The sequence below is a fragment of the Dermacentor andersoni genome, chromosome 2, assembly GCF_023375885.2.
Source record: "Dermacentor andersoni chromosome 2, qqDerAnde1_hic_scaffold, whole genome shotgun sequence".
NCBI lineage: Eukaryota > Metazoa > Arthropoda > Arachnida > Ixodida > Ixodidae > Dermacentor > Dermacentor andersoni.
Genome location: NC_092815.1, coordinates 132,103,123 through 132,127,792, shown reverse-complemented (window position 1 = coordinate 132,127,792; position 24,670 = coordinate 132,103,123). Strand labels below are relative to the sequence as shown.

The following is a 24,670-nucleotide window of genomic DNA, read 5'->3' as shown; positions in this document are numbered from 1 at the left end:
ACTGCTTAAAGGCGGAGGTATATACATCCTAATCCTCCGGATTCCCATGCGCCGTCGAATTTGAGGTAATGAACATGCACACATGTTGGCCACCACGTGGCGCATTCACGGAGGGACTGAGGAGCAGCTGCGCTACCAACTGCCGACATAACGGAACCATCGGCTCGAACCAAAGGAAACAACGGAAAGTCACAACGGGACAAAGAACTTCCGTTTCTAGCCTTGGAAAGATTCGCTCACTTCAATCCATAGACAGTAAGATTTCGTCGCACTGAGGAATAAACAGAACTAATACGGCAATAAAACCGGTAGACACTCATCTATGACGTCAATCACAGAGTGATAGAGCAGCTGATATGGACATGGCGCCACCGACGAAGAAATGGCAGAGGTGCTTCATATGTTGGTATCATACGGTGTCATACTACACGAAATTACAAGCGAATTTTCTGGGAATGCTGAATATTGGACGTTTAGACTGTGTACACGTGTTATGTACTGTTTCTCTGTGGTTCAGGCGATGAGAACTATAACGGCTAGTTCACATTGACCAGGAAGGTTCTCTGCAAGACCCTTTATGAATATGTTTATGCTCTAGGCCCTGAAGCCCTCGTAATTACTTCTCTTCTCTTGATCTTACTTCTTTTTCGTGTTGAAATAAGAACGTTTAATTATTAACTCAGTCATCACAAAAGATACACGAGGTGTTAAGGTGTCAAGGTTTAGATTTCTGCCCCCTTATATTAACAAAATATTGCTAGTGCAGTTTTCAAGTATTATTTTTCATTTTGGCACGCTCCAGCAAGAATAAGGCAGTGCTACATGCGTTTAGGTCGTCCTACGGCCACTAGACAGCGGTGCACAAAAGCGTTTGTGTAACTGTATAGTACTAGCATCTGTCGCAACTCAGGTACTGAGCAGGCGTCATAATTTCTCTTTCCCTCGCGTGCTGCCTCAATTCGTTAAGTTTCTGTCATCCATTCACTGCCAAAGTACAAGTCCACAACAAAACCAGCTCAAAATAGTCTTGGTTCTTTCCTGTAAAGCGTGCTTTGCCACGTATTAAGTATTACTTAGAAGAAGCCAACTTCTACACGGCATATGTGTTTTCATGCAAGCGCGCAAGCGCCGTGTTTCTGTTTGTCTGTGTTGAGAGGAAATAGAGGAAAAATTAGTAATTTTTTGGGGCAGACAACGTTTGCACGTCCATTAAAGAATCTAACACGAGGTATTTACGTATTTTGCATGATTTACGTTGTACTGATTGTTTTTGATGCTTCCATGCACGGTTTAGCGTTTTCTGCCAATATTGAGACTCTGAACATTAATCTGCACGACAACAGTCATGGAGGCGAAAGACCCTTATGACAGCCACAAGTAGAGGAATACCTAATATTGTCGCGTACGTTGTAGCGACACTTGCGTCCTGCATTATATTGGCTGCCAATCTTTCAAATTGTACCTTGAATGCTGTCACACTAATTCGGCGCAGAATAATTCGGCGCAGAATAATTCGGCGCAGAATACTTGGCACAGCTTAATAAATCACTGGCTGAAAGATGAGAACAATGCGCTATGCTCGGTTCTCTCAATGTCTGTGGTATGCATAGGTGAGGTTGCTAAATATAAAGAGCGATCCCAGCAGCGAAATTCACTATTTCATAAACGTTCCCCTGTTCTAAAATCTAAGTACTTACTCACTGCCTTCATCCTTCTCTCTTACTACACAGTCTAGGCATGCATGTTCAACTTTCCGAATTCCTTCCTGGTCATGGCCTTTAAACTTACACTTGCGTCCCTCGTTTATGTGCACATTGCAACATCTCTTACAAGACTTTCTATTTGGGTGAAGGCAGTCACTCCGATGGAAGTGAATGTTCGACTGCGATTCTGACATTAAAGCTTATTTTGGGCAAATGTTTTGGTATCTTAATGTCGAGGTTGCATCGTTAACTTTCTTACGAATATTTTGTTATTGGCCTTGGTTTTGAAAGATGTCTTAAGTGCGGGCGTTTTTTTTTTCAGCCCCGACTGATGTGTTTTGTCCTAAGGAAATATTTCAGCACTGTGCCTGGCATACCAAAAGCAGCAACGAGATATAGGTGAGAAGAATGCGTCTAGGCAGCTCCTGCAAACAATGCTTTAATTGCGAATCCCAAGATTGAGCGTTTGTGCTGTGTGCAAAGTACGAACCTTCGTATGCGTGAAAATAAATAAAAAAAGAAAGCAACGAAGACAGCAAACATGCAAAAAGGATAGACAAGTACGACCCTCTAGAGGGTTTCACCTGATAGTCTTGGCTTGGTTCAGTGTCCGGCTGGGCGAGTCCGTGCAACTTCTCCTTGGATCGCAGGCTGGCACGACGCACCAGGTACGCCACGGATCCGGCGACCACCAGCACAAGCACGATTCCGCAGGCTACTAGCGTTGCCACCAGCATCCGACCATCGCTGGGACGCACAAGTTCCAGCTGTGCCTGCGTGAAGAGGAAATAAACGTTGCTTAGATTGAGTAGACCTGATTTTCGGTTGAAGACGTAGTCGATACGAAAGCAGTGTGATAGTTAGTAGGGGGCGACCGATTCAGATGCAGTGATGGAGTGAAAAACTCCACGCTTACATTCGTAAATAAAACGAAAATGAGCACTTAAATTTGAATTCAATATTTCAATGTGTACTTCAGATATAAATGCGTTCCACTCAAATTACGTTTAAAGCTAAAGCTATATCGTATATATGATCCCATGACCCAATAGCTGGCTCAAAAGAGAGGAATAGAAAGAACAGTTGAGTAAGTCCACCTAAACAGATGTGTTTCGTATAAAGCATCTGATAGTGATGACATTAACTATTGTGAGTTTATTTTGCAAATAGAAGAGAGATCTGCTTCGACATAACACACAGCATTTCGCTCTAGAGCCGTGTACGTAACTTTGTTTGCACCAAATTTAATAAGGGGCCGATATACTTAAATCACGATGTAGTACCAGTACGCAAAGCATGCAAACAATAACAAGATTGGCGGGCTTTCAATCCACATCGCTATCGGCTGACAACAGCTTGTGCTACATCTAGGACGCTGGTTTCGATAAGCACGTCGCGTTAAGATTTGTTGGAGTGAAAACCTTTACAGGTAGCGCTGTTGTCGCAACAAATCCAGACTGTTGCTGTATAGGTGCCAGAAAGTAGATTTCCAGCAGTTCTTGGTGAGTTATCCTTTGCTAGATGCTGAGGTCATGTGGCGCGCAAGTTACGAGCCCACAGAACGTCTGCATATTTTTCTGAAAATGCGCTGCGATTACTACCAGTGATTCCCAACAAATGAAAATAAAAAAAGCCTTCCTTAAGAGCAACAAAGGACTCTTCAATTGGCGAGTGAATATTGACGCTGAAGAAATGAAGTAGAAATCGCTCAGCGAGTTGGTGCTTCATATTGACGAAGAAGACGAGACATCCCGTTATGAAAGAGATTGCAAGCCATTGCTGTCAGGTACAAAAGTGCCACCGAAGCACAGAGATAAAAATGTGCGACAGATGACCGAAGCTTTCTTTATTCACAAGTGCGATGACATGTGCGTTTCGAGGTCGTCTGTGATGCTGCAGAAGTTAGAAATTGATTACTTGGCTGATTATCTTTAGTTATTTTGCACCTGTGTGTGCTATCACGTTTATTTCAATAAACAGCAGTTGTTAGTTTGCGCTCGTGCTGTGGCTCTGTCTTTCGCCCTAACTAACCTTTGTCTATCGCGCTAGGCTTCTTCACTGAAAGGATGACTCCATAGGTGACGCGGACGCGGATTTTTGTGAAATACGTCATAATGGGAATTTTTTCTCACATACACTGCGACACTGTTAAGTTACCGAGTTTCATGGATATATGGGCATAAGCGTTGTCTGTGATATTTCTTTAATTTGTTCTTCGGCATAATGCAGCTAATTCCCCACTGCAGTGAGGAAAAATAAGCGCAGGCGGCAGAGACCTGACACCGGAGCCGCACATGGCCGAGTGTATTACAGGCTTAGAAACTAAGAGTGTAGTCTTTGACTTCGCTTTTAGCCGGTCTAGAAGAAACGAAAATGAATCGACAACAAGGCATCGTAAACTGAGCTTGGCTTCTAGTATCAAGCACCACCACAGGCGACTAAAAAAGGACTACATGATGCAGATGCAAAGCAATAGTTCCGACATTTCGCAAATAATTTCGCAGGAGCGCTGCACTTCGTAAACAAGTCCCTCGTGTATTTTCCCCAAGTAATGCACGCAGGTTGTAATATTCTTCAACACCAGCACAAGGCTGAACGCGGAATTGAGATTCCTGGCGATAAAAGTTACTAAAACCAGAAGCAGGCCATGGTTCTTTCTGGCCTCATTATGGTTTCTTTACAATCATTACAAAATAAATAGAAGGGGATATTACGAGCCGGACCGCCGCAGGCGCCTTATAACAGCCGCGACCATGCATGGAATAGTTGGCGATAAACTAATTTAAATTGATTAAGCAAGCTCCGAAGTAAGCACTGAGGTTTTCTTTTATGGCTACGAACGCGTGGTTTGCGTAATCCGAACGTTTTCTGGTAAGTAGAGCCGAGAACACAAGGTTTACAACAGTTTAAATTGCAGGCGCCTAAAGCGAAGGAAGAAACAATGTTTTCTATAACGCTGCTGGGAAAAAGAAACCCAGCATTTACTTATTGGAGAAACTTTACACTCTTTGAGGAACCTTGCACATAATTTATTGGGCTAGGTTATAATTTTATGTTCATTACAGAATTCATTACAGTTTATTTTCATTACGTTACCTTTTCTGTTTTCAGAACAAGGGAACCTTGTTCTATAAACAGAAAAGGAGAACTTTTCTGTTTAGGGTAGAAGGTTTCCATACGGGCACCGAAACGTCAATCTCGTCGTTTCTTGATCCGTGACAAGATCTATAACTGCTTTACTATGACCTTACCTGGCCAGACAGGTCTCCGTTATACCCTTGGCTAAAATATTTCCTTTCGTCGTCACTTATAATTGGCGAAACGGAGTTCCTTGAAAATCCGCAAGTTGGAGGTACATCCGTGAAAAAGAAAAGTTGCTATCCATAATATATTAGGTGGTATTACTCTTAAAGTCAATTTGGTATTCTTGAACTGCACATGTTGGGCGATGTTCCACAAACGTACTTCGAGCTATATTGAATGAGCAAAAAGAAAATAAGATAGATAAAGATAGAGGACATGATTTAGGTAAGCTTGATAAGTTATTGCCGGAATGTTTACCAGGCATGATGAAGCTGATGTTTGTTTTTCTAATGCGAAGAATATGCACAGAAAAGACAATTTGAGAATACTATGAGCAGCAAACAAATGACGACAGGTTACAGGGACAAAGTAAGAGACATTTGTTTGTCGACAAAAAAAAGATATCAACAGCCTTGATGCAAGAGAATAAAGTCGAAAAGGCAAGGAGGTTAACCAGGTATGCACATGGTTTGGTACACGGTTCGCTACACTAGTAAGGCAAAGCGGAAAAAAGGTCACTAGGGAGGGGGGAGGAGATGTCAGAGGTAAAAAATGGCAGCATGTGTGTTGGTTCACAAGCACACATGGGCGTCATCCTAAATGAATGCAGATGTGCCGAGGTGACATGAACTGACCAAGGAAATGGATTCGCTCGTAGCATCTAGCATTACGCGAGGAGTGGTGATTCATTCTAACGGAAGAGATACGCTCGGGTGATTATATTTCCGCTTCGCGCTATTGTTTTGCTCCTCTGTTGCGTTCAAACGCTGTTGCACTCTGTTTCTCCGCAACCTGAGTAAGCTTGCCCGTGAATCACGATTAGTGGCAGTGTTCTTTCTTTTACTCCTATCCATCCCGCCTCCTCTTCAAAAAGAAAAAGAAAGAGGAAGGAAGAAAAATGAAAGGAGAAAATGAAAGAAAAGGAAAGTGGAAGAGTAGAAGATTGAACGCCCTCAAGTAAACAAGTAAGCGGGGTAATAACAATAGCTGGCATGCAGCCGGACCGTTAAAAGGACCACAAAGGGCTTCACGGGTGACAAAAGGAGCGCGAGGAAAGAACAAAGAAGATGGCAAAGAGAGGCGACAGCGGTGGCATGCGGTAAGCGAAGCGAAAGGACTTGAAATTAAGCAGCGAGACGGCCGGGAATCGCCATTCGTACGAGAAAAATGGCACCGTTAATGGACAGGCGGACGGCGTGCGCACATCGAGTGCCACCCAGTCACCTTCCTCGGTTAGCGAGCGAGAAAAGCTCGCTTCCAGGGTCGCGCCGCGCCGCTACGGCAGCCCGTTGCCACCACGTGGAGACAGGCGAATGAAACGCGCAAGAGCGCAGTCGCGTTAGCTAACTTCTCCTTTCTCTCTCGAAATTCACAGCTAGCAGGTGTGATAACACCAGCAGCCACAACGAAGGCATGTCGTGGACGTTTTTCGTTTCCTTCGTGTTGGATTTTCTGAAACTGTGACAGTTCTTTATCTCTCATACATCCCCCCTCCCCACTCCTTTCCACTCTTCTCACTGCTACCTGAACTAGGGTAGCCATTGCGGTTGTAAGCTGAATAAACTTCATTCGCTTGACGCCCCTTTAACGAAGAAAATAGTAAATAAACAGCACTAAGCCAACGGGGAGGTGAAGAAACCAGCTGCAGATAGGGTGCTACATGAACGCCTGATATGACGTTTGATGATGTGGTGGGCGCGGCCAAGACGTCAGTCAGTTCAATTTAAATTCAATTCTGGGGTTACACGTGCCAGAACGACGACCTGACCGTGATGAGCGCTCCAGTGGAGGGGGACTACCGGATTCATTTTTGACCACCCGGGTTGGCTTAAAGTGCCGAGAGAACAATCACAGAACACGTGACTGGTTGTGTGTGAACGCGCTTGCGTACGTTCGTAGATGCCTGTACGCGAAGAGGTGGCTGTATGTGAGGGAGAGAGAGCGCGATAAACACTAAGCGAATGTACGGCAGCAGAAAGCAGAAAAGGTTTTGTCTCTGCCACCGCTTCCTTGTTTCATTTTGGGAGCACAGTAGCTGTTGCGGCCGCGAGAAAAAAGGGTTAATGAAAAGTGCCCTGAAGAGGAAACTCAAGAAAGCGGTGTGCAGGGTTCGTGCAGAACGTTTGACTCAATATTCAAGGACCATAAAAGGATTTCGAGGATGCCGAAGGCCTTAATTCAAGGGCAGGGAAGAAGTTTATTCGTAGACGTACGTTGCGAAACAGTGAAATAGCCTTCGTTTTAGCTGCAATTTCTTGCAGCTAAACAGCTGCTGAATTTGATGCACGCTTAACGCTCTTTGCTAAGTTGACTCGCTCATTGCAATCATGTTAGTCGCCATCTGGCGTGATGGTTAGTAGTGTTCAACTCCAGCCAAAAATACTCGTTGTGTTAAACCAAGTGTGTGAAACCTACTTTCCGCCAGGCATTTCTGGAACACAGAGCTCGAAAACGGAGCCACGATGGCTGCTATGTGAACCAAATAGCAAGACAACAAAATGGCGGCGCAGCTCAGTCGATTGATGTGGCTTTGTCCGGCTCCGTGATGGCAACAGTTATTTAAAAGTCTGTCGTCGGGGGCTGTGGACACGCCACATTGCAATCGCTTATGGACACTCTCAACAGACAAAATATCTAGGATTGTTTCCCGATTGACGTGTGTATTGCACAGTTCCTATAGAGAGTCTGCTACTTTGAAAGCCTTGTTTCCAACCACTATATCCCCATCTCAGTGCAGGGTAGCAAACCGAAAAATCGCCTTTGGTTAACCTCCCTGCCTTTCCTCTCTCTCTCTTTGCTAAATGTCCAAAAGTCACCGAGACCCCTGTCTTCACGGAAATCAAGCCGCATATTGATTTTTAAAGGGTTTCATGGGCTCATGATTTCTCTTTTTTCCAAATTCAAGGGTGTTCAAGGATTTCAACGAGGTGCACGAGCACCGCAGTTGCGCCTGCCCACGTACAATGTGGCAGAACATGTCGAAGTAACGACAGTCAACATCACGATATCGCGAAAAAAAAAGAAAAAGAAAAGCGCAACCTAAGAAAGTCAGACAAAGCACTCTCTCGCTTTTTACATATTTATCTTCAGTTTTGGTCCACTACCACGAGTGAGGAGCAGCGTTATACAGTATCCGCCCATGCGTCATTCTTGTTTTTTTCTCTCTCGTGACTACTCGTACTGCTGGTTCGCAAGCCCGATCGACGCTGCCACTACTGTTCACCATGCTGCTGTGCGGGCGGGAGGTTTATTACAGTCGTCGGAGACTACGCATGCGTGGGCAGGAAAGGACTGTGCAGCGCGCTTACGCTGTACACTGCAGCTCCACGCAACGTGGATGGCGCGCGCGGCGCGATTGAAAGTAACTTGAACGCTCAGCGGTTCGGACAAGTGTCAGTACCCATCGCGCGTTCAATCAAGGCTCTCTTCTCTTTGCACAGGCGCCGCCTGGCAGCAGCCGCGGTACACACCCGCTTTATCTGAGACTGGCGCCCCCCCCCCCCCCCCTTCCGCTTTTCTGCATGGCGGCGGGCGTCTTTATCACACTGCCTGACATCCAGGGACAGAAAAAAAAAAAAAAAAAACATAGGCGCCACGCAAAGCGCCACGCGCGCTCCAGCCGCAAATTGGCGCCGACAACTCCGGCTTGTTACGCTAATAACACGCCCCGGCACGCTCCCTCACTGAGCGCTTCGCCAAAGTTTTCCAAAACCAACTAAGACCTGCTACTTTTGCTGTCGTCAATGGTAAGACAGAAAAGAAAAGACAAAGACAAACAACGAGATGCCCCGCTTGTGCCTTTATTGGACGGCTGGTTACAACAGAAACTTAAGCAGTGATCGAAAGCGAATGTTCGTAGCTAGAAAGGTGCTCCGTTCGGCGTTGATTTCTTACAGTAACTATATATTCTTGGTTTAGTTTTTCGTTGCTCATGTTTGGCAGCTTAGCAATGAAGACTTGACACACGAAGTGAATATGTTGCACTTAGTGTGAGCTCGTCCTCGACAGACGAGCTCCGACGCTTTTCAACGGCGTCAAATGAAAGTAAACACAAGTCTCGCAGCATTAATAGTACGGGGGAAGGGAGGGGGGGATTCCGCCGGATTGTTTAGTGTGGATTTCACAACCGGGGTATTCGCCTGAGTAGCTCTTAAAAGCACAGCCCATAGACGATGTAGGCGCCTTCTCTCTCTTACGTGTGAATTATTGGGAAGCATATACAATTTTGCCTTTACCAGGCTGCAAAGAAGCTAGCATTGGCTTTCGTCGAGCAGACAACGCTATTGGGGCCCTCATTGCAAAGCTGTCGTGACAAAAAAGAAGAAAAAAAAAAAAGAAAACGAGGAAGGTCGCAAAGTACGCACTCTTAGCTTCCAGCGCTGCCGCGCAGCCTTTGTGCGCTAAAATGTTACAAAGCGCTGACAATCGGGCCAATCCAATGTGTCATTTAAAGCGTGTCAGTTCGTCCTCGAACACCAGGTTTGACAACAAATTACGTCGACAAACTGCAAGTGCTATGCAAATTCTCTCATAAAAAGTTTCTTTTTGCATTTCTTGGTTAGGTTGACGAAATTTGTTTCACAGAACTGATGTATTCAGTAGCTCCGATAACCTCGCGCTAGATGACGAAAGGCGTAGCAACGAAATGGATAGCAGAGGCGGATAGCAGCTTTACAAAAGAAACATCAATGCGGGGACGCAACATTTACGTTTGTGTTGTAAACATCGTCACGGTCGCGCTGAATTACAAAAGGAGCCGAAGAAAGCTATGCGCAATGCGATCGCATTCAAAACGTTTTCTATGGCAAACAGAAGGTCGTATGCAAATATTCAGTTATGTGTATAAGCAGCGAGATAATGTTGCCCACGATCCGTAAATAAAGCGACGTTTACAAATGCCAGCGCTTGTCTGAAAAAAAAAAAGAAATAACGAAAGAAAAATGTAAAAAAAAGAAACGAAAAGTAGACCCAGGTATGAACATATGTGAATAATCTACAAAGTAAATTCTATGGTAACTGAATACTCGTATGGAATAGCTGCTTCAGTAAAATAACAACAGCGCTAAATTTCGCTTGGCCCTTTATGTCGACAGCGACACAAAATTGCATTTCCCAAAGCCTGTAAGCTAATTATGCAAATACGAACAAAACGCGTGAAGTGTATGGGAAAACGAACGAAATACCGTTCTATTCTTTATTGCAGAGCTGAAATCGAATTATTTTCTTCGACGGCGTGCCTACGCAAAATTACACAAGATAACAACTTAACAGCGTCATCACTGCCGGGCATTTGACGACTATTGGCTGTTTCTTCCTCCCTTCATCTAGGAAGTTGTGCTGTCATTTGCGCATCTACACGACCACTGATAAAGCAGCCATTGCTGTGCTTGAGCGGCATGCTGGCAAAAGAACAATCAGGCTAAAATTGGGCAATCAAACAAATGAAAAGTAAACTTGAAATTGCTTTGATTGATAAATTCAAGGGCGCTTCTAACAGAAGAATGAGATTTCAATCTGCTTCTTTAGGTCCTTCGGGCCGCATAGATATGCCACGTCAAACTTGCCTGCCGGAGTTGTTTACTTCGGCGGCAGGAAAGGAGCATAGGTAACAAGCTAACAGCTTATAAGTGTTATCGCGAGCTGCATGTGCTTGAATCCTGTGTCTCATTTCCGGCCATTACAACTTACAGATTAATCGGTTTAATCGGCTTACATCAAATCGATTTAATAGTTAAGTATCTTAGCTGGAACACATATTTGCTCCATGTTGATGTTAGCATTTGAACAGGAACTATTCAAAGGCTAGGCGTGCGCGGCTCGCTACCGATACATAGTTTTGCGCTAAAGGAAAAGATGGAGCAAACAAGACTCTTTCTGCTTAATTCTCACTACGCTGAAACAATATTTCGTTTTTCGAGAATATAGCCAAAAGCTAAGAAATGTGGCCCAGCTGGCTCTCTGCATATTAGAGAGTTTTAGATTAGGAGCACAAGCGAGCTCGCATATTCAAGAACCCAAAGTTTGCTTGGTTCTGCAGGGACCCAAGAGGCTTGCGTATGCAAGCGGAACTCAAGTTTCTTGCACCCGCTAATCTAAGCCTATCAATTGTATACAATGGCTAACACACGTAGCATTCCCATCCTCCCTCTCAGACCCTTTACGAAAGCTGACGAAGTGTGGTTCTTGCAACGCGAAAACATTTTGTTTTAATCACATGTTTCGATCATAAATTTATTGCCTATTAACAAAATAAAATTGTATTAGACTCACATACGCTTGGATGAGTCTCATCAGAAAGCACAAACACACCAAAAAGCGATCATGACGATGGCTCGAGCAAGAAAGGCGGTTCGTTTATTAAAGGTTCCGATCATGTTTTCAACAAAGTTCATATGCGGGTGTTACCGTATTTACTCGAATGCAACGCGACCACGATTGTAACGCGAGGGTAGACTTTCCAATCAAGCGAAATACAAGATTAAAAATATAAACCCGCGAGAGTAGCGCGACATGAAAGGAAGGAGAAATGGGACCTAAGAAAATCACAATTAGCAATCAAGTTCTCTTGGGACATCCTTTTCAGAGATAGCTTATCTTTCGCCAAATTTCACGTGCGTCGTCGCCGAAAGCGTCCTCGGCAAGTGTTTTAGCAATGTTCAAGCACTTTATCAGTGCCAAGAGTGCTGTCAGCCATATACTTTGAGGAGATCGGTGCCAGGACGAGCCAAGCCTCGCGATAGCGAAACTATCTCTTAAGGGGATCGCCCGAGAATCACATCATCTCCGACCTTGTTTGAGATTAAGTACCTCTTAAGAGGCCGCAAAACGATTTCAAATGGGGACACTACCAGGTCACTACGAGGTCACCAGAGGCATTCCGGCCGGCCTCGGATTTAAAGAGGGCCTTCCGTTAGTCTTGCCATCCGTGAATGGTTGACGTCGAGCCGCCGAATCAGGGCGGACTTTCCCACCCTCTTGGACGTCAAAATTGCTCGCCTCTCGAAGCAGACGTCATACCGAATGCGCTACGTTGCCATAATGTCACGAATAAACGGAGTCGAAGCGCGAAAGGCCACAAGGTGCTGCTGCACTGTAACCGCATCACCAGTCACAACCACAGCGAAAATGGCGTCGATTCCAAAAAACAAAAAACTAATTTTAACTTCGATATACTTTTTTTACAGATTGGATCGGGGCGTACAGGTTGCCAACATAACGGCAAAAAAAAAAACGCGAGATTTAGAATATTTTCTTTAAAATGAGCAATTTTGCCGTTAATCGAATGTAACGCGAGGGTCAAGTTCAAGCAACGAAAATCATGAAAAACACTCAAGTTACAATCGAGTAAATACGGTATATAAAATATTTTCACATTTATTTTACAATGTTTTGACCACAGTTCTTACATAATCACGGCTATTAGAGGAGTTTACGTTATTTGGTGCTATGTTTCTCCTATATGCTTACATCGAACATTCGCCGGAATTATTTGGCTTCTAAGAGTCTTCCTCGTTACAGTATGCCGCAATATATGCCCCATAGTTAACAAGTGTTGCTTGATAAACTCTAGATAACTGCCCGTCCCCTGTATAAATTTTGCACTTGCATCTGTCCAAGTATGTTCCGACTCATACGCATAGTTACGGCGACATCCAGTTCCAAAAGGTGCACATCCAAGTTAATAACGCTCAGAAATCCCGTTACATTAGCAACACACTTCAGAGTTCACAATACAGCAAGAACATTCATTCATTAAAAACTCTACCACAATTTAAAATAACCCCCCTCCCCCCAAATCTGTCCTTACGCCTGTAAAGCGTGCACCACCATTTGCAGTAACGCATAGGGGCATAGCAACAAAGCACATAGGGGATTCCAAGTGATTAGTGGGTTTTCGTGAATGATACGAAAAAGTGCAAAAAAATGAAATCGATGTATGCATAAAATGAGAGTAGAAAAAGAAAACTCAATAAAAATTGCGCTCATGACAACAATATTATCGTCTTATCATATATGTAGATTCTCTGACGATTAATAAAGGGAGAATGAGACATCCACCCAGTCGTAGCAACCGCTACAAAGGAAACCCATTCGGGTTCCTCAAATTCGTCCCGGACCACGAATTTTCCTTCAACTGCGAGGCTTTTCTTTCGAGGAACCCGTATGGGTTTCCTTTGTAGCGGTTGCTACGACTGGGTGGATATCTCATTTTCCCTTAATTAATTACTTCTCTCCACCTTGCGGGTTTCCGCAGAACTATTGTCAAACTCTTGCCTTTGCTTCGAGTTGTTGACAAATTCGACTTTGCTCTGCCACCTCCTGGCCATCTGGTTAGCTCAGATTGTAGAGCGGCTACGGCAAAGGTGGTCGTCCCGCGTTCGTGTCCCGGGCCAGAACGAATTTTTCTTCAACTGCGAGACTTTTCTTTCGAGGAACCCGTATGGGTTTCCTTCGTAGCGGTTGTTACGACTGATTGGATGTCTAATTTTCCCTTAATTAATTACTTATCCGCACCTTGTGTATTTCCGCAGCACTATTACGTCATTCTCTGTCGATGTTACAGTTGTTGCGATAAAATTGCAACATGAATATTCATGAAACATTTTATTGGGATGAACAACTGCGATGGTTCAACTTGTGGCCGTTAGGAAACCAAGGCAAAGAATTGTTTAAATGGCTTTCTTGTTCACCAATTAAAACCATTTATCACGAATGTTACCTTGCCGAAGAAGCCAAAATAACCTGCCTCGCTCTCACACTATTTCTCTCTCTAAGTGCTGCCGCTGATCATCAGTAGCGTCAGTATTTAGTTAGAAAGGTACAGAGTAGAACATTGTGCAGTGTGGAATCTAGGTCAAAATCCCGCAGTCGGACACGTAATTTTTTGTTGAGCTCGTACTTGTACCGAGGCGAGAAACAGGCCTGCCGATCCAGTCACGTAAAACTCCGGGGACGAACACTAAACCATCTTCGCTTTAATAAAAAAGGAAGAAAGAAAAAAATATAAGCGCTACAATGACAGTGTTCTATAAATAACGCTGACGAAGTCTCGCGCTTGCTATGTACATAATCGGGTGGCACGCACAGTCTCGTTTACTGTCGAGTATATTGTGCGAGTGGCCCAATCCTGCAAAAAAAGCGAAGGCGCTAATCAAGCGTCGCTGTCTGTGAAAAGTAACGCGTACATCTTTACACATCTGCGTGGCAATGTGTGCTTCGGCGCGCATTCCACACCAGCAGCCGCCAAGGCTCCGCTGCGGAAACCACTCGCTCTGTCACACACAACAGTGAACTGGGGCCAAATTCGCAAAGCTTTTGGTTCGTATGTTTCTTTTCCTTTTGCCATTGGCCGATCGTCTTCGCTAACAATATGTCCAGCATGAGGATTGGCTGAAATATCTGGCGAGAAATTCTAGCGTAAGAAGGTTTTCGAGAATACGGCTCCTAGGGTTGCTAAGCAAAACGCCCCGAGTTTCTCTCTCACCTGAATTCGGTCGACGACCGTCAGAGAACAAAGAGCGCGGGAAGTGCGAAAGCAGCAGACGGTAAAATGTCGAGATGACGCCACGTATGGCAACACGAGCGGACCCCCCTGCGCACGCCGAAGACTGGGCAAGGTTAAGCGCCAGCGCCGCTTATTTTTTATCGATGCAATATCGCAATATCCCGGCTTTCCCGTGTTTTCTCTGGATCACCTAGGGAGGCAGTTGTCTTAAGCAAGGCAGCATGAAGCAGAAGTTCGCGACGCTCCTCCCCATCACCACGTTGTCTACACCGACGCCGCCCTCAGTGACGAACCTTCAGCGATAGCGTACTATTGCCCACGTACCACCGGTGCATACTCATCCTGTTGCCCTTCCTGCAACGATCCATTAACGGCAGAACCGGCTGTGATGTCTGCTGCATGCGACGCCGTCCTCAGGCCTCCTTTTGAAGCCCTCACTCATCACACTGTTTACACAGTCTCGCAGGCCTCCATAAAGGCCTGCGCCATGCTGGACTAGTGCAATGGTGCTGTTCACTCGACACACCAGGCGTTGCGAATCACCGACGAGGCTGGCCACACTGTCCGCCTCGCATGGATGCCAGGTTACAAATCATGGCGCTATGCGTGCCTTCTTTGACCTCCTCTATCGTATATCTAAAGTCGGCGATAACAGAATAATATGAGGAAAAGATGCAAATTAGCTTGCAAGGAGAAGTCTTCCCTGTGCAACATCCCCTGCTTCCGCCCTCCGCGTCGTACACAGCAGCACAACTCAGCGCTCGGGGAAGCTCGACGCGTGGCACTGTTCTCCGCGAATATCAATGCGCGCGTGCGACGGCTCTGCGCTCGCTTGCGTTCACACGACGCCGAACACGTTTGATTTCGTGCGTCTGCAACCCTCTTCGCTCCCGTTCCTTGAGTGAAATCGTCGAAATAGAGTAGTACGTAGAGCACGCGGAGCCAAGAGAAAGAAGTCGCTTGTCCGGAGTATGCGGTGCGAATAGTGCTGGCGCGCATACGCGGGCATGCGCGCGTGTACGCATTCTACGTTCAGTGCGGCATGTTCCGGGAGAGTTGGGAAAATCAGCAGCGCGAACGAAGCCGACAGCGAGCAAGGCAGAGATAAAAAAAAAAGAAGTGGGTTCTGCAGCGCATACGACTTGGGGAAAGTCGCTGTGCTTCTGTAGAAGCTATGCGCACTTTTCGCATGTAGCTGGTAAGCACGAGAAAAACAAAAAAGAAAGCTTAATCAAACGTTGCAGATACGTAGATACAGTAAGTAGATTTTATTCATCCATTTTCGCCTGAAGTCATTACTTTAAGTACAAATACCACCAGATTTCTTAGTCAAAAGTAAATTTATTAAAAAAGAAACCAACCTTCGTTTTCTATAACGCGAAGTTGGAGTGCTAAAAGATGTAGGCTTATTATAAATTGAAAAAAAAAAGAAAGCTGATAGGTCGGCCTGCGCTACTGTGTTCTAGCCTACTACTAAACGTTGAGGCAAATGGCAAGCGGGGCAGAAAGAGAGGGAGAAAGATTACGGTAAGGATAGGAAGATGTACATGTACGCGTAAATAAAAACAAAGCCGGAAACATATATTACAGCCACATGTCCAGTTCACCTTCTCTCAAAAAAGTTGCAGTTTTCTGAGCGCCGAGCAGCCCGAGCTAAGCGGTAGCACACACCTCGCACTATTACAAGTGCGACCACAAAACATTAACAAGGGTATGCGACCTTTGATGCAAAGCAGGTTCTCAAGATTTTCATTAATGTCATGGGTAATTATGCAGTTTTACGAACTTTCTTTCGGGACACAAATGTTTTAATTTAATTCGGGCAGAAGTCCTGTACGATAAGTATCCAAACTACGGCATTATCTTTACTTTTACTGGCTGCTTCTCTTACTGGTTGTTTCACTAAAAAGGCCAGCTGCACCAGAAAAACGGGGTTAACTCGGACAAGAACGCTTCGCAATAAAAGAAAGTTTAGCCTAGGTATTATGTTACACCCTAAAAGGGTCGCTTTATTTCGTATCATGCTGTCGGCTCGACAGTGCCGCAACCAGTTCTATAATTTGTTTATGGGGTGTGGTGAGCAGGGCGAGGGAAAGGAAGTACCATCGGAGCCATCCTCGGACGGTTTTCCAGACCATGCGGGTTTCGCCAGACCACTACGAGATCGTGATGAGGCCAGGGTAAAAGGCGCGACGTTCGCTCGAAATCCAACTTCTGCCGACAGGCGTCCCGCTTATACTTCGAACGAGTAGACCGGACGCATACATAAACGTATGTCTCTTCGGGTCGAGCGTCTGTGTACCCGCACTTTGCTTCGACCGCAATGGCGGCCGAAATGAGTTACTTCCGCTCACAGAGGGCGGGAGCCCCGCGCTGTAGGGCTCAAGCCGAGGGAGGGATGTTGAGTCGAGAGGGGGAACGTGGCGCGGAGAAAGGGCCCCCATATCAGTAGCACTGAGAACAATCAGGCTGCTCTGCCCCCCCCCCCCCCCCCCTCTTTCTCCTTGCTGAGACGAACCCGTAAAAAGTAACAACGCGTACGCGCGATAACCATACAAGGAAAGCAAGGATCACAGAGCCTAAACTAGACCTTTGTGAAGAAAGAAAAGTGGGTGCGTTTGGAGCAAAAGAGAGAGAAAGCAAGAGAGAAGCGTAAAGGCTCGCAGCGTAAGACGTTCGTCGCGAACGCGAAGCGTTTTTAATATAAATGGTGGCAAATTACCGCTAACGAAGTCCTTTCGGGGCTCTCGGCGGGGAGGTTCGCTGGAAGCGCAGCGGCGGTGCGGGCATAGGAAATGGAAGGAAACGACCGGCGCCAGAAGAATAAAACGGAATGTAATAACAAGGAAGAGCGGTGCTGAAAAAAGAGCGAGAGAGAGAGAGAAAGAGGAAGGGTGGAACGGCGCGGGCGGTCGGAAGAGTGAATACCGACAACAGCTGTTTCTCGGTCTTCTTTTGCTTTGTTCTTCCGCCTCGGTGAACGCTTGCGCTGGAGGGGAATTGAAGTTCCGCTCCGAGAGTGCCCTCTTGGAAAGAACAACGAAGAAAGGTGTAGGATAAAAGGTGGGTCACAGCGAAAAAGGGATAACGTGTTTGCGCGCTCTCCTTTCTGCAAAGGCTGGATCACCGAAGTCACCTTTCCGCGTAAGGTGCACAACCTGCACAGTCCGTTTCTTTCTCTCTCCCTCTCTTTGTTGTTGATCTAGAACACCTTCTAGGCTTTTTAGTTCGAAAAACGCGACTGAAAATTCCCATCTGGATTTGTTCTAAATCAGCTCATTGGATTGATTCGACTAACCGTCCGTACTATCGTTCTGTCGTCTCTGGCAAAGAATACTTGCGCGGCTATAGCCACGCCGCATGAAGTAACAAGAATTCTAGAGAAGACAATCGCACGGTCGATTTTCGTAGACAATACCGTTCTATTCCAACGTATAAGAGCACAAGCGAGAACCGAATAACTTGATTGTAGTACAGAGTTGAAATGTGCTTACTCTTGTATATGTTTGCCTACGACTTTATGACTTAATTCACTCGGGCTTATGCTAACACTATTATCTCGTTCAGTTCCGCGAACAATATCACCTGTTAAGGCAGTTTCGCGTGCACAGGTAATCATTATTAATTTTTTTCCTCCCTCTCATGTTTACTCTTACTAGCAAGTGCAGGCTGGAAGCAACTACTCATGAGTAGGAAAACAGTGCCTTTCACCCCCGAAAGATAGTTATAAAGCAGTGAATGTTTATGGATAATTTTTGGAGTTGAGCGCTACAAAGCCGCACTGTTTCGCTCTGATGCACACCGGAATGCAAGCCATCGGGATACGAGGTACTTAGGATTAGCCGTGTGTTCGTAAGCGTGAATTATTTATAGCCGCCTTGCACAGACCAGATACAACGGTGGGACTGGATTGCTTCATTTATCATCCCAGCGCCACCGGTGCCAGCCGCTTGGACTGTGAGGTATGCACTAGACGACACTGTGAAAAACACGAGGCACTTCCATGTTTCATCGTTCGACCTCAGCTTCGCACATCTGGCATTCTCCTGCCGACGTACTTGCCAGGAGTTGAAAATGCTTTTTCTGTCATACAACCTGAGTGGCGCCAACCCTGCCACTGGAATGCACGTTGCGTGTTAAGGTAGCCGTAGGCTGGAAGTGCGGGACGCAGCCTGAGTACCACAAAAAATACGCCGACTTAACGTCACAATTCAACGGCTCTGATGAGGCAGTACTGCTGCTGTCATTCATTCTTAGAATATAATATTTTCAAAGTACATGATTTATGTTTATGTTACTCCTCATAACTCATTGTCAATGTTTTGCTACGCATATATTTTACCCACTTTACAGCGACTGTTCTAAGGCCCCTTTACAGCCACGTCACGTCTACCTCTCACGATTCATCGCTCCACTGCCAACTAATTAACACTGACCTGGCACTCTTTGGCGATACTTGGCCATTGCGCCACCAAGACGTCTCATTCATCACACACATCATGTTCATCAAGGTCACAATTAGGTACCATTTACAGCAAAGGGTCCTGCATACGCAAAATCGAGGAAGCATTCGTACACCGCTTCAAAACCAAACCAAGCAAACAAGAATAAAAGGGACGAGAACGCAGGGTTACGACACGCATGTCAGAGAGAGAGAGAGAGAGAGAGAGTTTAGGTGCGCGGTGACAGCTTATTAGTTCCGGCGAACGGAAGGGCCAGGGCTTAACCTACAGCCCCCTGCTGAGGCGAATGGATGTCTTCGCTGTGAGCGCCCGCTGGTCGATTCGAGTGCCGTTGTAGAACGTGACCGGCCTCCCGGGCGTACGTGACCGCATATATCGCGAGCGCAACGATCCGCTCCATGATTTATCGGTGTGAGGTCGTCGAGGAGCGCCTCATGCGCCGCCTCCTCGCCCTCCTTATTTGAGAGCGAGATAGCCACTAGCGAAGATGGGAGCTAAACGACCACAGCAAACGCTGGGGCTTTTTTTTTACCTGATTTCCAAGGCGGACGTCAGCATGTTGCAAGAGGGTTGCGGAGGGGGGAAACTCTCGGGGACTTCACTCTGTCTACTTTCTCGCTTTCTGTTTTAAGTAGCAGGTATACGATGAGTGGTTTTCCCGACAAAATGTGGTGTCGCGGAGAGAGCACGACTGGCTGTTTCTTTTGATTCATAGCGTCATTTCGGTATGCACAAGGTTCGGGGGAAACAATGAGAGCTCAACAAAATTTTTCTTTATTACTTTATTTTTATGCAAAACTTTTCTTCGTCTTTCAATGATTACGCAACGGACATTGAGCCTTGACGTTATAAGAAGCAGAGCCGTTATAATGTAACACTTCGCATAGGTAACGTACACGGAGCACCGCTCGGGCCACCGACGAAGCTCGTGCAGAAATGGAAATCGGCATATTTTCCCGGCACTGCGATCTTACCGACCTGGGTCGAAGTTCCCTTCGTAATGATCTACTTGTCGTGGCGAGAACTTTATCAAAATGCGTCCCGATGACTAACACTGTGTCTTCCAGAAGTTTATGTGCGTTACATATAGTGTACGACTCTGATCGGCGAATAAAAGTAGGCGGACAAAAAAGGTGACGCACAGCGTTGAGCTTGTTGTTTGCCATTATGCTAGGTAGATATTGCCATTATGCAAGGTAGATATTGCCATTATGTAAGGCAACATAGGAAGGAGAACGAAGAAGAAGCCGCATGTGTCTCCACCACCGGTAGGCGCCACTTCCACAATCGGAGACGGCGTGGACTAGAGTCGACATTGAAAACGATTTTTTTTGTTGTTGATTTCTTTCTAGTTTTCGAAAGGTTGATTGATCGGGCGTACGGAGCGGATGGCGGTTGGCGAAGAGCCCATCCCGACGAGGGCACTCCTAAAAGGCGGCTCCGAACCATACAGAGCCTCGGAAGCCCCGGCAACCACGCAGGGCCTATTTCCCGAAAGTCAGCGCGCGCGTATACGTAGGCCCCGAAGGTGAGAAGCAGGGGTGGTACGAGTTGAGGTTGCGTTGCCGAGGCTGGCTGACTGACGTCATGCCCGCTTCCTCCGTGACCGGAGAACGCCTTTTGGCTTTCGCCCGTCTCGAACATGCAAAATCAGTAAGCGACCACGGAGGGCGAAACCGGGATCCTTCCCGAAGAAGGCCACTTCACTCGCTCAATCCTGCACGTGTCGTCCTAGCCGCAAAAGCGCACGCGCGCGTACTTAGCAGACGCCTTCCACGGAAGCGCAGTCCCGCCGCGTATATATATATATATATATACGTCGCTACCCCAATCGCCGCATAAATGATAGACGACGCACTCAGCGCGGGCTGACGGAGGAGCGACCCGATGCGGAATCAATTCGGGCGCGGCGTCCCTGGTCGAGCTGCAGAGTTTTGAAATACCGAGACGAAGAGAAAGGCCGCGGTGGCGGAGGAGACGCCCTATGGCTGAGCACTTCTCTTCAGCGCAGCGAAAATGCGGCGAGTCACCCTTCTTTGCAGTGGGGCTCGCGTGAGTGCGCGTTTGTCAGTCGCGTATACAGTCGGGATGCTCCGCCTTGGGAGAGGCCGCCTGAAGAACGCTAGACATGATTGCGCTTTTGAAAGTAAGCGTGGCGGTATTTTTTCTCGGTATTTTTTTACGGAGAACGTTATACACACGTGCAATGATACCTTTTGTTACCAAAAGGATGACGATTTCCTTGGAATAGAAATACAAGAGAGCCGGTATAGGACCGAACCACGGTCTCGATTGTTCTGTCAGAGGTAAGAACTATATATGTTAGGCTACCGGTCAGTAAAAAACACGCACAAAGAAAACACACAAAAAAACTGAACTGCTCAAATAAATGAAAATTTAAAAAGTATGAATTTACGAAAATTTAGTTATTTTGATGTCATAGCGGCAAAAAATAAAAATGCTCTCCGCTTGGAGCCGAAGACATCATCACCTCCGCTCCTACCCGTGACAGTTGACATTTCTTCCACTTTTATTTACATGTTTTTTTATTAGGATGAGTATGATTATCGGAAGGTTGCTCTTCCTCTTCAATTGTATTGAGAGTTCAATAGAAAAAATAATTTCTTTCTGGTATCTTTTTCTTGGGTTTGTCGCCTACTAGTTTCACGGTCCTTAAAGTATACATGCAGATGCCAGCATTAAAAAAAGAACTGAAAACAGAAGAAAGAAAAGTGCAAATAATTGAAGTATATCTGTTTGTTTATTAAAAGGCTCACGCACAGTCACTTTAATTGTTCTTGTGGTACTCACTTATACAGATAGATAAAATAATCAGAATTAAGATAAAGGTAACACGAGAAATCAGCTCTGCGAAATTTCGCAAAATCGATCGACTCTCATGGAAAAGTTCCTGAATAGGTTATGTTTCATAGAAAAAACATGTGCAACAATTGATTGTTCCCTGCCTAGGCCCTACTCGCATTCAAATGTGCACCCACGAGCTTCAAAGCAATTTCAACGCATCTAGCAGCTCTCCTAGGTGAATGTTGAGTGATTTCGTGCGATAGTGATCACACAGTTGCATGAGAGAGCTCGCGAGCGAATCGCGTGCAAACGTAGAAGCAGTTAGTGAGTGAATATTATACCGGCATAACAGGAAAGTGCGATACAACAGCGCTTGACACAGAAGAAAGGCAAGGTATTTCGGGGCGCATTAGTGTACAATGTGCTTTGATATTTCATGTTTTTCCATGTTTTGTATTCGGGAGGGAAGAGAGAAGACCGCCAGAAGACCTTGTTTACCTTTCTTAGATGTAAACCGCTGCTGAGTGGCCTTAATTTCCCCTTTGCCACCTTACACTGCTTTAGTATAATATTACTCTTACAAAGAGCCCTCTAGTTAATCTTTACTTTCTGTCTTATTAGATTGCACAATCTTCGGGATCTTCCCACATTTTTCCCCGAGTAAATCACAGTTTCGCTTCCGGTTTTAGGCGCAGCAGTTTAAACGAGCGCTGGGTTCCATTTCATTTCAGCCTTTTTTTTCCCAAACGCATTTATACGGCTCCGAGTTAGGTATTCGCTAACTTGGTGCGTCTTCTTCAATCCAAGGTTCATGTTGGCGCCTTTTCTTTGCCCTACATGCAACAGAAGGCCACGATCGTCAAATTTACAAGACTAAAAGGGTTATGTATCTCGATCCTACGAACTGCAAATCAATCTGAACTCGCCAAAGAAGATGTTGTCTTCAAAAACATGGCAACATGAGCGACGCAAGCGCGCGCGCGTAGCTTGAAGATGGTTTGGGGCCGTTCGCTACCCTTCACTTCTGGGGCGATAATTCACGAGCGGTCACTTTCAGAGATACGATCGCGTTCGCGAGATTTCGCGTGACTCGGTACCGGATGCGTCGGCCTGCAGCGTTTCTCGCATTGTGCCAAGCTCCCTATCTTCGCACAGCGCCAGCAACGCTGTCGGCCGTATATAATTTGACGTGTCCGGACGCGAGTCACGCGAAGTCTCAAGACAGTGACCGTATTCCTGCAAGTTATCTCTCGGGAATACCCCCTTTGCTTGTAGCCAACCGGACGTGCGACTGGTTAAGCCCCCTACCTTCTTCTTGTCCTTTCTTTCAAATGCACAGGCATTTCTATGCCTACTCAACGAGGAAACCCGCCAGTCCTTATGCCTGTCCGTCCGTATGTCCTTCACGTAAGGCGATCACTTTCAAGATAGGGCCCGCTGCAGCGAGCGAATTGACCTTCGTGCTGCCTCTCGCTTCAACGCGAACTGAGCGGCGAGAAGACAGTGCACACGAGGCTATCAGCACTTGGCGCACTCTGTTCCCATCGCAGATGGCTTTCAAGATAGGGCCCGTGCGGCCGAACGATGCGGAACCGCCACCGGAGTACGTTTGATCACGGTTGATAATGGTTCGATGCGGATAGATAAGGCGCTAAAGGGCGATAACGGCTTATAATGATCGGAACGTCATCGGCGCATCTGGCGGCGCAACCTGCAGTAGCTCGCTTGCGTCATCAATTCACCTTTCGCCGCCGTCCGCAGCAGTTCGTGTCGCCGCAGCGCTGTCATTTGTAGTGGGCGGATCGAGTGTCAAGACATTTATAATGACACCGGGCTGCGGGGAGATGAGCAAATGGAACAATGCTCACGCATACTTAGAATAAGACAGCTCCCACAGAGAATTTTCTGCGTGAATTCTGAAATCTGAAAACGCCGGCATTACTTGTGCGTGTTTCTTGCAGTTTCTCTTCGGGCACCGATTTTGCACTCAACTGAGTGGGAGCTCAGCCTCAGGTAAGCACCGAAACCGCAGCACTCTGCATGAGTCCCGTCTTTCGCGCGCCTGATGGTGGGGGCTAAAGCGACCGCGCTATTAAATAGCGCCCCGACATTTGGAATATCCAAAAAGGTGTTTTCGCCCGACGTCGGCGTAGTGCGGTCACTGCCAGTACATCTCCCAGAGCGAACATTATGCATGCTCCAACGATTGCTCACTCAAGTTTATTATTATTGCCTCGCGGTTTACCTTACTCACATCGCTGAAAATGTTATGCCAAGAGAAACCAAGCGACTGGTAGGAAAATTCGGGGGCTGCGAACCCGGACACCGGAGGTAATGCTGAAAAATCACGAACCGAGCGAGATGACAAGCCATCTTGAAGATCGGCAAAGAGCGCGGAGGAAGCTTTTGGGCGTCTCGCGTTACGAGTATGCCGCGCCGTCCGCTTTCCGAGATTATCTCGACCGAAACCGGAGGAATGCGGCGGCACACAGCCCGAATTTTTGTAGTTGGACCGTTTTCACTCACTGTCCTGTTCTTTCCCCGGAGTCATTTTTCAAAAGAGGAGTTCAATTTTACGCTACATTAGGGAGCCAGACAGCGGAAACCCAAAGACGTGACAACAATCCGCTAGAAGACGGCAACAAAACCGTCGGTCATAAATTTACCCATGTTTTGATGTACGGTACGTCTGTCATACAAGCTTAGAGCTTTCCAATTATGTTTCGTGTTTTTGTCCCTCGCTTTGGCATACGTTGGACCCTATTCGACATTCGCTTGCAAAGTTTGAAACCCTTATTCACGTACCGCGTAGTCGCTACGACTGATAAGTAAATAAGTAAAAAAAAGTATAAGTCTTACAGAAGCTCTAACTGTAGTAGACCTTGCAGGTG

The 24,670-nt window shown here is 46.3% G+C and overlaps 1 protein-coding gene across 1 annotated transcript in view; it reads right to left on the bottom strand.

Annotated features, from left to right (window-relative positions):
* The window catches only part of IA-2 (tyrosine phosphatase IA-2), a 687,617-nt gene that overhangs the window by 111,182 nt on the left and 551,765 nt on the right, over positions 1-24,670 (bottom strand). The window contains exon 14 of the mRNA XM_050187564.3: positions 2,288-2,476. Coding sequence (XP_050043521.2) covers positions 2,288-2,476 — 189 coding nt within the window. The remainder of the gene's footprint in view (positions 1-2,287; positions 2,477-24,670) is intronic.